The sequence below is a fragment of the Histoplasma capsulatum genome, genomic scaffold, assembly GCF_000149585.1.
Source record: "Histoplasma capsulatum NAm1 scaffold_4 genomic scaffold, whole genome shotgun sequence".
NCBI classification, from domain to species: Eukaryota; Fungi; Ascomycota; class Eurotiomycetes; order Onygenales; family Ajellomycetaceae; genus Histoplasma; species Histoplasma mississippiense.
This window is the reverse complement of record NW_001813979.1, coordinates 876,524-888,901: the sequence shown is the minus strand read 5'-3', so window position 1 is coordinate 888,901 and position 12,378 is coordinate 876,524. Positions and strand designations below refer to the sequence as shown.

Here is a 12,378-nt window from a genome sequence, read left to right as displayed (position 1 = left end):
GGCTGCTGATCCCGAAAGAATATCAGGATCCTCGTGATTAGATATCCCAAGGGCTATTTGTCGATGAAAAAGATGGAGATGCACGAGTGCGTGGTTGAGGTGACGCCCCGATGGCACCCCTAAGTCGACTCCGGACTTCCTCTTGAAATAGCTCTTCTGCAGCTCGTATAACCATGTCGCGATAGCCGGCGGCTTCTTTTTTACTCCAAATCTTGGAGCTTTGGTGGACTTGGTTCAAGAGTCTTCCGAGCCGCCGTGTTCGTGAATGAAACTGTTCAGAAGCAAGAAGAGAGTCTTTTGGAAACTGGCCGATGTAATATTCCGCAACTACAGCATCCAGTGACTCATAACCCACCTCTTCGACGACCGAGAGAACCCTTTCCAATCGTCTCTCGCCGTCTCCGTCAGATGTTCTCCTTCGCTTGTTTCTACAACAATCTGTCTTGGTACCTGATGGGTCCGTTATTGTTGTCATTATCTCTTGTGAAAGGGATTGGAGAGGTTTATCGAGAACATCCGAGCCATCCATCCCTGTGCGAAATTGATGTTCATCATGATTCTCTGTGTCTTCACACCGGAAGACGCGGCCTTTCAAATCGGGTGACTGCGATGTTTCCGCTGGTTGCAAGTCAGGATTCTGGGAGTGACACCGGTCAGAAAACAATGGTGGCTGGATCTTGTCTGGAGAGTCCACTGGAATCAATCGTGGGTCGGGCTGCGTGCTCAGTACAGCTGGCCCAAATGGGGACGGATCGTTGCTATTGAAACCCCACTGATGGATGTCTTTCATTCCTCCCCGCCGATGATTGTCTCCCATAATATTTAAGAAGGTATCAGGAATGCTTGCAGCCTCCGAAGTGGTATGGGATGGTTGGCTTTGCATTGAGCTCTCTTGGAAGAAACTCGGCTCCCAAGTCGAATTAATATTGGTTAGCTCGTCGATGATTTCTCTCTCCATACCCCTTGTTTCGGCTGCATTCGAAATTCGCCCAATTTCTTTGAAGAAATCGAAGCTATGTGTCGTTTGTTAGCATTATTTATATACCCCTTTGGACCCCTTTGAAGGGCATTTCAGCGGCCATATATCCCTCGATTGGCCTGTGTTTACTTACTTGACGGGGTCGGCAACATTATGAGCCGGGCTCTGTGATATCCGTCTCTCCCGTGACGAAGCACTCTCTTCTGCTTGATTCGGATGAGCCTTATCGTAACTGCTTGTCCCATTCACACTTTTTCGCTTTGCTGCTGGATTTATTAGCAGCTCAAATTTACATGAACAACAGCGTTGTTCACTGTCTTAAGAAAGAAATAGGAAGATAACGATACCTTCCCGATGCCGCCGCTGGGCCAATCTGTTCTTTTCCCGTCGAATTTCCTTTTGGTTGCGTTCGATAGGTAACATTAGCGACAGCTCGCTTTTTTTGTTTTGTTCAGAAGTTCCGAACATGATTGTACTTAATCCACTATCAGGGGTACGACCCATACGATGTCTCATGATTACGTTAATTCTTCACCTTCTTTCTAACCGCTCAATCTTTTACTTATAAAATACAGAGATCCCTCGAAAGTAGGACCAGAAAACGAAGTATGCAAGACTCAAATATTTTCGACTCAACTGAATCAGGCACGGCTCAAAATCTCCTGCCATCTTCATGGGGCTGAACAGCCGCTTTCTCCGTATCAACCAATGGAGTTGGAAAATTTAGCCCTGCGCGCATGGCGAATATACCCGATATCAGCCAAACGCTATTTTGCCATGGGGAAATCAGTTCGTTGGATAGGAATGAAAATGAATGCAATATCCGCTGATTTTCAGCCCTCGGAACCAGAGGGCGTTTCGATGGTGCTTCTAGCAGCCGTCCTTAGGCTAACACACTACGACCAAGCCATAAGAAGCTTAACGCTACTACGATTGTCTTTCCTTCCAATTATATAAATCGGATTTATGCACATGTATGCGTGGAACATAACTCCATGCCCCCGCTACCACATATTTCATGTATAGAGGGATATGCTGGGATATCAAACGAGATTGGAAGATGAAACTAACCCACGTGTGCCCGATGATGCTTCCATGGAATATGGACCTATTTCCGAATTCACCATTTGTGTTCCCCAAATGTATGAATTATATGAAAAACGCGTATTAAAATCAGATAACTAAGTAGTGTTACGACCCCTTCCCGTGCGACCTCTATCATTCAGCCGCAGATCTACCTGATTTTGTGGATAATTAATCACATTATAATTTGGGGGCAATTTGAGGCAACATAAACACTCTTAAGATATTTAGAAGGCGAATCAAAGTTAATTTAATTGTTGGAGATGCCAAACTATGTATGATTCATTGTTGGGTTCAGCTGATTTCCAAACAAGGATCTAGCGTCAGTGTCGTCGTTGGCAAAACTTTTGCATGAACGGTGGGGTCCGTACAGTGCCTCCGTCATCACGCAGCCAAAGATTGAAGGAAGTACCGATTCTATTTGTGACATGCGATTTTGCAAGTTTCCAGTATGGCGGCATCAAGTCAGTACTTTCTATCTCTACTCCGGCAGGAATGAACCATCAAACACAGCAATTGTAAGCAGAGCCATCGTGGACCTGGTTACACAAAATTTCCAGCGCATTCAATCGGCCAGCATTCGGCCCATTGTTAGGCAGGGGGCGCCATTAATGCTGTTGCCTTCTATTTCAATTATATACGGTATATTAAAATGATATGAGGCACTCTTATGTTCTTTCGGACCAACTTTAGATCTCTAACGACTCAATTCACTTTGGCAACCTGAATTCTGAACAATGGCGGCCACAACACCCCCAAAGAGCGATGTTGAGAAAGCAGCGACGACCGCGCGGGAGTCTGGATGTGACGACAAAGAGGCTGAGGAGAATCAGACAAGCTCCCAAGGAGACCAAGATGAGCTACTGGTAACAGAAATCAGTTTTAATCCCTTAGATGAGATTCTTTCATTCAATCGCCTTGTTCACGATTGAATGTGGACTCTCCTTGTGCAAATGGAAGCCAACATCTTCCCACAACATTACTAATCTGATTATCTGTATTAGGTGGACTGGGACGGGCCTGATGATCCCCAAAATCCGCTTAATTGGAGCATGTTCTGGAAATGGGCGGTTGCATTGTTAACCTCGTTCGGGGGCCTTGTCACTCTGATGAGTGGTGCGATGCTTGCTCCAGCCCTGGATTCCATCGGAAAGGACCTCAATACTAGCCCCGACACCACCAACATGTGTCTTTCCATCTTCGTGCTGGCCTTTGCATTTGGTCCCATGGTTTTGGCCCCTATGACTGAAATATTTGGCCGCCGCCATGTATGGATAGTTTGTTCAGCATGGTATGTCATATGGAACGGTGTTTGTGGCTTTGCAACCTCCCAGGGTTTGATGCTGTCCGCAAGGCTTCTGGCAGGGTTGGGAGCAAGTGCAGAGTTTGCTGTGAGTAATTGATCTCATATCTCCATTATGGACTACTTCACTGCTTATATGGTATCAAGGTGTCGAATCCGGTTCTAGGCGATACCTGGAGACCAGAGGAGCGGGGAAGGTCCTTTGCTATTGCAACATTTATCCCTCTTCTTGGACCCGCCATAGGTCCAATTTTGGGGGGGATGATCACTAATTCGGTCGGCTGGAGGTGGTTGTTCTGGGTTTTATCAATATTTGATGCAATTCTTACAATATCTGCTCTCTGGCTTTTTCCGGAGTGCTACGAACAACTTTTACTTCATCGAAAGGCAATCAAGTTACGCAAGGAAACGGGACGAGCATACCATACCCGATGGGACATCCACAGCCAACCTCTCACTCAAAAACTGAAGCGCAGTGTGGTTAGGCCAGTTTGGATGTTGGTTACACAGCCGATTATTCAACTAATCAGCCTTTTCCTTGCTTACAATTTTGGCACGCTGTACTTCGTTTTGACGAGCTTTGCCTCTATCTGGATAACCCAATACCACCAGTCCGTTTCCGCTTCCGGGCTGCACTACATTGCTCTCGTGATCGGCTCAACCATTGGTGCCCAGCTTGGGGCAGCGCTCACAGATCGGCTATGGGCCTACTTGAAAAAACGAGCAGGGGGAGAAACTGCGCCAGAGTATCGGATTCCCTTGATGATTCCTGGTTCTATTGTCATCCCTATCAGCTTATTCTGGTTTGGGTGGACGGCAGAAACGATGCAGAAATGGATTGTAGTTGACATTGCTGCTGCAGTGTTTAATTTCGGGATCATCATGAGCACACACTCACAACAGCAGTACGTTATGGAGGCATATCGGGGTTATATGGCATCGGCTACGGCGGCAAGCCAGTTTTTACGAAGCATTTTTGCATTTGCATTTCCACTGTTCGCGCCAGCGCTTTTCGCTCGACTAGGATATGGATGGGGACATAGTGTTTTGGCATTCGTTTTTCTGGGGCTAGGTCTTCCTTCCCCGTTTATTTTGTGGAAATTCGGTGAAAAATTACGCGCAAAGGGTAAGCCGATGCTGTAGTTAAACCAGGGCTGAAGTTGACCTGGAAATAATCAGCTAGCTGGAGCGATAGAGATAGCAAATAAGAAAGATGGGTAAAAATGCCTGCCACAGACCGTAGATGCTATGAGCGCAGATGCAGTATTGTCTTCTGAATTGCCCATCAGCCGTTTGCTGTTGAGTTGCACAACAGCAAGGAGATCTGGGTTGAAAAACTCATACGCACAATGACAAATAGTTATCCACAGAGCAAGGGGTACTCATAACCCTTAGTTAACTCCCTTTTTCATTCGTAGAGCCAAGTACTCATTGTCCCTTTAAGCCTATCATGTGGAAGGAATTTGCGCCATAAGAACCTTATATGCAGCATATCCCTGATGGGGCAGTTCTGCCGTAGCGTAGATCAAAATTTTGGCGGATTGAAATGCTTCTTTCGTGCCTCGCGCCCCCCACCCGGGGAAAGTGTCCCGCAGGTTGGTATACATAGTACGCGTTTTGTGAATGATAGTTTGTCCACGGCCACGAGGAAACATGGGTTGATTGTTGGGGGCCATGGCTCTCTGAGAGCTGTGAGGATACTGTAGTCTAGCTCCGTGTCTTACTTACGGGATGGGGTCGAGTCTACGGATACAGATGGAGCGATCGTCTGAGACTCGTCCATTATGCGAGGAATATCTTCCTTCTTTTCCTGCTCCTCCTGCTCCGTTGGCCCCCCCGGTGCAATAGGAGATTCGAGCAGGCGCTTGCACTTCGAAACTCAGCTTCCAATATTTGCCTTGTTCAAGAAACCCTTGTGGGAAGTCATGGACAATTAATTGTCCAGAGAAAAGTGATGTGATTATTGCTATTTCATGAGATAACATAGCGACTACAGCTGTTTTGACGCAACACAAGAAGTTGATACTAATTGGTTGCATGTGGGTTTCATCAGGGAAATTGCTACTAATAAGATTTTTTTGCCTAGTTACGCTGAAAGCCTGCGACCAGTTAAATATGTTGCCCACTAATTGCACCAATCTTGTCACCTTCGCCAGACGGGTATGCGACACCTAAAAAGAAGAATATCAGTAATTGTACTTTGTTCTTCTTACGTTTTAATAACTGCTGAAACTAGTCAATTCGGGCTTACCATAGGTAGGATGAACCAACCAGCCCGGCTTCATCATATCAACTGTTCTTGCCTTTGTCCACTGATCCAACTTCTCCCAATTCACACACTGATGTGATGTGGCATTTGCAAGGGGAATGCGGCTGCTGTCGTTCCATTCGAAGGTGATCAACCCAACATCGCCATGGCACATTGCAGATTGACGAAGGAAGTTGATACAGTGTTCTAGAGAATATTAGAAAAAAATTGAACGTTTGAAGGAACCGTACAAGCGCTAGATTCGATCAAGGGTACTTACCATTATGGAGTCTATTCATTTCTATGTCGTTTGCAGACAAGCCCGGGAAATAATAATCGGGGTACATATACTGGTGGATACGTTTCAGGCAGTGGAGCTCATGATATACGTTTAGGGTGCCGATATAGCCATCGCCGTCAGGGATGCGGACTGTGATATCCTCACGATCATAGTGCTTGATATATTCTGGTTCCACCATAATGTTCTCATCTGCACCAGAGGGTAAGTCACTGATGGGTCTACATGATCTCACTCTGAAATATATCCTTTGCAAATAGTTAGATTATGCATACAATTGAGTAAGTCATGCCAGGCTTTGTCTAGTTCTGCACTCGGCTTCCCCGAGAAAGACCCCTTTTCCGTGATCCGATCTTCCAGACTGAATTGGGTGTCTTTCCACTCTAATATCTTTACTGCTGGGGCTTCCGAACGGTTAGTCTCTTAACAGTTATGTCACACACGCTCCAGTATATAGGAGAATAAAAGGGGGATACCTACAGAAGGGCATCCCAGCTACTCGGATCTGAGCTGTATTCTTGCTCGTCCACACTGCAATCAAACTGCCAATATATAGAGCAAAGAGCAAAATATGAAGAATAATCATGAAACGGCCATTTTTCCAAAGAGGCCGTCGCACAGCAAGCGTGTGATATCGTATTTCTTCGAGAAGACCGTCTTCTGATCTCTTTTCTTTACATGGGCTACTCTGGGGAGAACCAGGAGTTTCGAGGAATCTGTATGTGTATTGGCTTCCATCTTTGTGCCATTGAAATTGTCGAATTTTGGCGAAGAAAGCCATTGTGGTAAACACATAAACAGAAACCAGTTAATGTTCGAGATGTTGCTCTCACCTAGGTGTTGCTCTCACCTAGGCAGTGGTTGTGTGGGGTTGGTAGATACCAAGAGCAATTGAGGACGATTCTAATCAACAATCATTCTTAGGAGAGTAAATTTCCAAGCAACTCGGAGAGATGTATATCCACCACTAATACTCGGGGTAATAGCTTTACCACGAGCATAAGAATTGTGATATTTTGTCATTCTGTTGATTGTTTTTTGACATGACCTCCTCAGCCCTGTCATCAACAGCTGCAATGTCATTGTAAATCATGACACAAGTGCATTTTACCACAATGACATCGAACAACGGTTTTTTCCCTGACAGGATTTGCGTTCTTGAATTCTTACCCCCGAATTGAGAGAGACCCTGATCTTGAACAATATCTTAAAAAAAAAACGAAAAAAAGGGTGTTGCTTCCTTCAAGGTTAGCGTTTGAGTAAGATATCGAGGCGGACAGCCACAGTTGTGACTAAACAATAATGTATTTGGGGAGAGTATATGTTATCCTTAGCATAGGAGTGTGGGCAGTACACACAACGACTGTGCCCGACTCGTATACATTGAAAGAATCCCATCTGGCGCCGTCCAAATGGATTCGCGAATGCGCCGCGCCTCCATCGATGAATATCTCTCTTCAAATTGGTCTTGTGCAGGTCCGGTTAAAGGAACTGGAAAAGAGGCTTCAAGAAGGTCAGATGTTCTAGCATCCTCAATTTGGTCGCATAGCCTTACTGAAATACTACCAGTCTCCAATCCACTCCACAAGAGATACGGCAAGTTTCTGACCAGAATCGAAGCAGCCAAGTTGCTTCACCCGGGTCAGGATGCTATCAACCGAACGCAAGCCTGGTTAGAAAACAATGGTATTTCGATTCATCGTCATAGGTTCAATGCGGCAGGTGACTGGCTAAGGGTCATCGTATCAATCGCGGAAGCCGAGCGTCTTCTTGATACCAAATATTTTATCTATAGATATGGGAATCAAACTGCCGCTCGAGCAATGGAGTGGTCACTACCCCAATCCCTACACGACGTAATTGATACTATCCAGCCGACAACATCTTTTATGCGCATACCAGTCCACGTTAAAGCACGCCAGAATGAAGACCATGAGGTTACCGACCTCAACCAACTTGCAGAAGACGTGGCACCAGGTACCGGAACGGCTGTCGACTTGAGTAATATTCCACCGCATCTGACACCCCAACAAGCATGCAACGCCAGTGCCGTAACACCCCTGTGCCTTCGTACGCTATATGGAACCCTGTACTACAAGGCCAGCGCTAAACGAGGGACAAGAATGGCGCTGGTCAATTATTTAGGAGAGTTCAACAATAGATCTGATATTTCCCAATTTCTCAAAGTCTATAGACCAGACGCTCTTGCAGGAGCGGAAAGCTTTGAAGATATTAGCATAAATGGTGGTATCAACCAACAAAGTCTTGTAACAGATGAGCAATATACCCACGGTTCTGGGAGGGAAGGCAATCTTGACGCTGAAGTCATGATAGGCATTGCCCATCCAATTCCACTTACCACATACACGGTTGGAGAATCCGAGCCACCGTTTACACCGGACTCGTTCACTCCCACTAACACCAACGAGCCATTCCTGACCTGGTTGAACTGGATTCTAGACCAGCCTGACTCGGAGCTTCCCAGCGTGGTCTCCACTTCGTATGGGGACATCGAACATACAGTTCCAATTTCATACGCACGCCGAGTTTGCAACGGTTTTGCCCAACTTGGTGCACGAGGGGTCTCCGTTATAATGGGTTCGGGAGATCATGGCGTTGGTCATCCAGATGACTGTTATTCGAATGACGGCCTGTTTACCCCCGAATTCCTTGTGAGCTTTCCAGATTCTTGTCCATGGGTAACGTCTGTCGGGGCTACAAAGGGCATCCAGCCAGAAGTTGTTGCGGTAAACAGCCGTAATGGATTCTCGTCAGGCGGGGGATTCAGCAATTACTTCCCTCGTCCGGCTTATCAGACCAATAGTCCCCATAGTGTTGCTCGATATCTTTCTAAAATTGGGGGCCTTCACTCCGGTATGTTCAATCCATATGGACGTGCAATCCCCGATGTTTCCGCACAAGGCTATCGCTATGTCACCATTTGGAACGGCGAGACAAAGCTCGTTGATGGCACATCAGCTTCAACCCCAACATTTGCTGCCGTTGTAGCTTTGGTAAATGATGCGTTGGCGGCGGAGGACAAGCCACCTCTAGGGTTTCTAAATCCATGGCTATATGCTGAGGGATACAGAGCATTTCGGGACATCAACGAAGGCACAAATGGAGGCTGCAATACAACTGGCTTTCCAGCTTTGCACGGGTGGGATGCAGCTTCCGGTTGGGGCACGCCATGGTTTCCGAAGTTCAAGGAGTTGGCCTTGAAGAGAAGATCGAGAGAGACTCGACCCTGGTATATCCAGTGGTTCTTGTAGAATAATGTTAAGCTGAGCAATGTTAGTTCATAGCAGGTTACTTCACTCAAAATATGGATTAGTCATCCTATTTAGTTGATGACGATTTTTAGTGTCAGTTGCAGCCATAAAAACTCTTGCAGAATTGCGCAGCACTCCTATCCTTCGATAGGTTTTTTGGTCAATCTAATCCTCCGCTTGCTCGTCTGAGTGTGCCGTATGTTCGAACTACTCAAGTGCATTCTCACAATTTTATTTTCTTATATTATTAATTGTCCAAGGAGTTCATTATTGGTGGTTATTTTCTTTTAAGAGGCCCGTTTTTGAATGAAGAGCGGAATAAATCCTGATAATGAATGAGCATTTTAAATCCAATTTCTTTAAATCTCCTATTTATCCGAAACAAATTCATCAACAGAGCAACTATTGCACTTTCCAATATCCTTATAACTTCAACATATGGTTGAAAGCCTGAAAACAAATGATATCCCGATTCATAACTGAAAGACAACATACTAACTTCTCCAGCTGCCGCCTCTTCCAAATTCTGTGGAAATCTAACTATGGCCTTGAAGGAATGACGGCAATAGAGTCATGATTGCCAAGTTTTTAGGATCTTTCGATAATCAGTTCTGCACAGAAGCGCTGCATTTCAATTTTGCGCTTACCTTAGTCAACCACATATCGAGTGGCAGCATCGGCATCCGAGCGCTTGTCCACAGCGTATCGAGTGGCAGCATCAGCGTCAGAGCGCTTGTCCACAACGTATCGAGTGGCAGCATCGGCGTCAGAGCGCTTGTCCACAACGTATCGAGTGGCAGCATCGGCATCCGAGCGCTTGTCCACAACATATCGAGTAGCAGCATCGGCATCCGAGCGCTTGGCTACCATATTAAGGACCGGCAAATTAGCTTCCGAACGTGTGTCTATAATTGTTTTGGATGTGTTACTCCTATGGAGTGGCGGAATAGCCATGGTAGGTAATGAGATATATCTCACCTGGGGAAGATGGAGCTCCCGCGACTAGAGTCGCGAGAAGAGCCATGACGGGCAAAATGTTCTGGAGCTGCATGGTAAATTTTAGCTTGCTGGATTTTTTTTTTTAACAAAGGCGGCACTTTCGAGCTTCGAATGGCAGATCTTGGGGCGGAAAACAGTAATGTTGAACTACATTCCATGTGTTTTGGCTCCTAGGGCTAATCTAACATTTATTTATATCGCATAATTATGGGATGCATACATATCTCGTGTTTTGACAACTGAGTGCGATTGTGTCATACCATAGGCTTTCTGAAGTCTTCGTTAGACCAGTATTGGAAACCTCAGGCACAATGCAGTTCAGCTACATCGTGCAGTCATGAAGTTTTGGCTTGCATCCTTGAAAAATCCTACTGACTGCGCATAACTATCGATGACATCCTCAGTTGTCATGATGTTTACGTGCAGCCTTCTTCCTTTTTGACCTTCATTAATGACTGTCATAGAAAGTGGATTGTTTGATTGGTGGAAGGGAGGTGACCATGTGTAACCGGCATGAAAACCTCAGCGACAAAACTGTCAACACCTTGTCAAAAATGATTGCATCATGGATCCCTGTTTCTCCGTCACCGCTCTACTGCAAACACGACATGAAAGAGATGTCGGTGGTCAAGATTTCTATCTGGCAGAGGGGGATCATATCAGACCCGGGTCTGAAACTCCAAAAAAAAATCAACCACTCACTTCGAAACCCATACAAGATGCTTTTGAGTTTTTCTCTCCCCTTCATTTTCAATTATCCTCCTACTCTGGGAAAAACCTCTTCCACGAGTCGGTTTACCATTTAAAATAAAATGGATTATACGAAACAGAGAAGTTCGACCGACGACTTGTTATTACCTTCCTCCACAGAGAGTGCAGAAACAACCGACACGTTACTCGAAAAGTCTACATCTCCCTATCGTGAAAAGGCACTGCCATTTTGGCGGGAACATGTTAAAATTGTCATAGTAACGGGCACGGCATTTTTCTTCCTTTTCGCTTTCATTGCAATCCTATTCGAGAGCAATAGAAAATTAGAGAAACAACTGCAAAGCAGCTTAGTTTACTGTTAGTATTCAACTGGATTCTACCTTGATTCCTGATCTTTCTCTCTATATGCTAAATTGTAACACTAGCACCCGCGAATGAGGCTTTGAAATGGACCGTCGTTGAATGGGTGCATGACGACGGTGCCCAAGGAGATTACGTGGGTGAGCCACGGCCTGTGCTTGAAAAGGCTTGGAGGGATATCTTCGATAGTATATTCTCCCACCCCAGCGCCTGTTGGACTGTATACCTACGGAGGAGTAACCCTATCCAAGTTATGAATGTGAGGTTATCGAAACAAGATCTGGTGGCAGTTGGGCGCCTCAAGGATGCCGTCGCTTTACCAGATGGTTCCGGGTATGCTGGAACGCTAAATGTCTTTCACGAACTACACTGCGTTGTAAGTTTACTATACCCGCCTTTTTAATCCCTAGCTTGAAAGAGTCGAAGTGAGCGAATGGTTTACTGAGCAAATGGCCTTAGTGGTGGTTGTACAAATATGTCCATAAGGATCACTATTTCGAGGGTGCCACGCCCCACGAACAAGCAATTATGAAACTCCATTCTCGTGAGTACCCAAGTTTTATAACATATACACATATAATACACAAAGAGCCAAGGTGAGACTTGGGATAATCAACTAACTTAGTCCCGTGTACTGTATTGGTTCCGTAGATCACTGCTTAAACTATTTACGAAAATCTGCAATGTGCCATAGCGACGTGGGTATCATCACCTACAACTGGAAGCAGGGCTCCCTAAAACCAAAGGCCACTGCGACGACCCACCAGTGTGCTGATTGGAGCCGCATCACCCAATGGTCAAGCTCAAGGTCGTTCAATATGACGGTACCGGGCTACATAGTAAATCCTAGCCTAGGTTGGTGTCAATCGCCATTGACTATATTTCGAAAAATGAAAAATGAAAAATATTAACTGACCGTTATTCTGTGTCAATAGGGCCTATAATCAAAGAAGGTCAAGAGGAGGGATTGGCTGTGGGGATACCGGAGCATGATGTCGATGTAGATGTTGATGCCCTTAGTTAGAATTAAAGTGGTCTTGATCTTTATAGTTTGTTACATTCAACGTTATTTTTTACATTTATAATGGAGAACCAGATGTAAGCACAGCAGATGCTAGCGGATAA

At 45.5% G+C, this 12,378-nt stretch overlaps 5 protein-coding genes across 5 annotated transcripts; 3 read left to right on the top strand and 2 right to left on the bottom strand.

Annotated features, from left to right (window-relative positions):
- Positions 1–2,799: 2,799 nt before the first annotated feature.
- HCAG_04283 (predicted protein) lies at positions 2,800–4,548 on the top strand (the record flags this gene model as incomplete). The annotated part of the gene is made up of 4 exons (XM_001540393.1): positions 2,800–2,928; positions 3,067–3,453; positions 3,876–4,270; positions 4,545–4,548. The coding sequence occupies 4 exons, from the start codon at positions 2,800–2,802 to the stop codon at positions 4,546–4,548; spliced, it is 915 nt and encodes a 304-aa protein (XP_001540443.1).
- Positions 4,549–5,474: 926 nt separating this feature from the next.
- On the bottom strand, positions 5,475–6,692 carry HCAG_04282 (predicted protein; the record flags this gene model as incomplete). Its single annotated transcript, XM_001540392.1, has 5 exons — positions 5,475–5,536; positions 5,617–5,820; positions 5,894–6,103; positions 6,187–6,315; positions 6,392–6,692. 5 exons carry the CDS (start codon positions 6,690–6,692, stop codon positions 5,475–5,477), a joined length of 906 nt encoding a protein of 301 aa, XP_001540442.1.
- Positions 6,693–6,954: 262 nt separating this feature from the next.
- On the top strand, positions 6,955–9,183 carry HCAG_04281 (predicted protein; the record flags this gene model as incomplete). Its single annotated transcript, XM_001540391.1, has 3 exons — positions 6,955–6,995; positions 7,246–7,424; positions 7,481–9,183. The coding sequence occupies 3 exons, from the start codon at positions 6,955–6,957 to the stop codon at positions 9,181–9,183; spliced, it is 1,923 nt and encodes a 640-aa protein (XP_001540441.1).
- Positions 9,184–9,831: 648 nt separating this feature from the next.
- Positions 9,832–10,593, bottom strand: HCAG_04280 (predicted protein; the record flags this gene model as incomplete). Its single annotated transcript, XM_001540390.1, has 3 exons — positions 9,832–10,046; positions 10,162–10,228; positions 10,555–10,593. The coding sequence occupies 3 exons, from the start codon at positions 10,591–10,593 to the stop codon at positions 9,832–9,834; spliced, it is 321 nt and encodes a 106-aa protein (XP_001540440.1).
- Positions 10,594–10,994: 401 nt separating this feature from the next.
- Positions 10,995–12,277, top strand: HCAG_04279 (predicted protein; the record flags this gene model as incomplete). Its single annotated transcript, XM_001540389.1, has 5 exons — positions 10,995–11,250; positions 11,319–11,629; positions 11,713–11,797; positions 11,905–12,108; positions 12,189–12,277. 5 exons carry the CDS (start codon positions 10,995–10,997, stop codon positions 12,275–12,277), a joined length of 945 nt encoding a protein of 314 aa, XP_001540439.1.
- Positions 12,278–12,378: the final 101 nt, after the last annotated feature.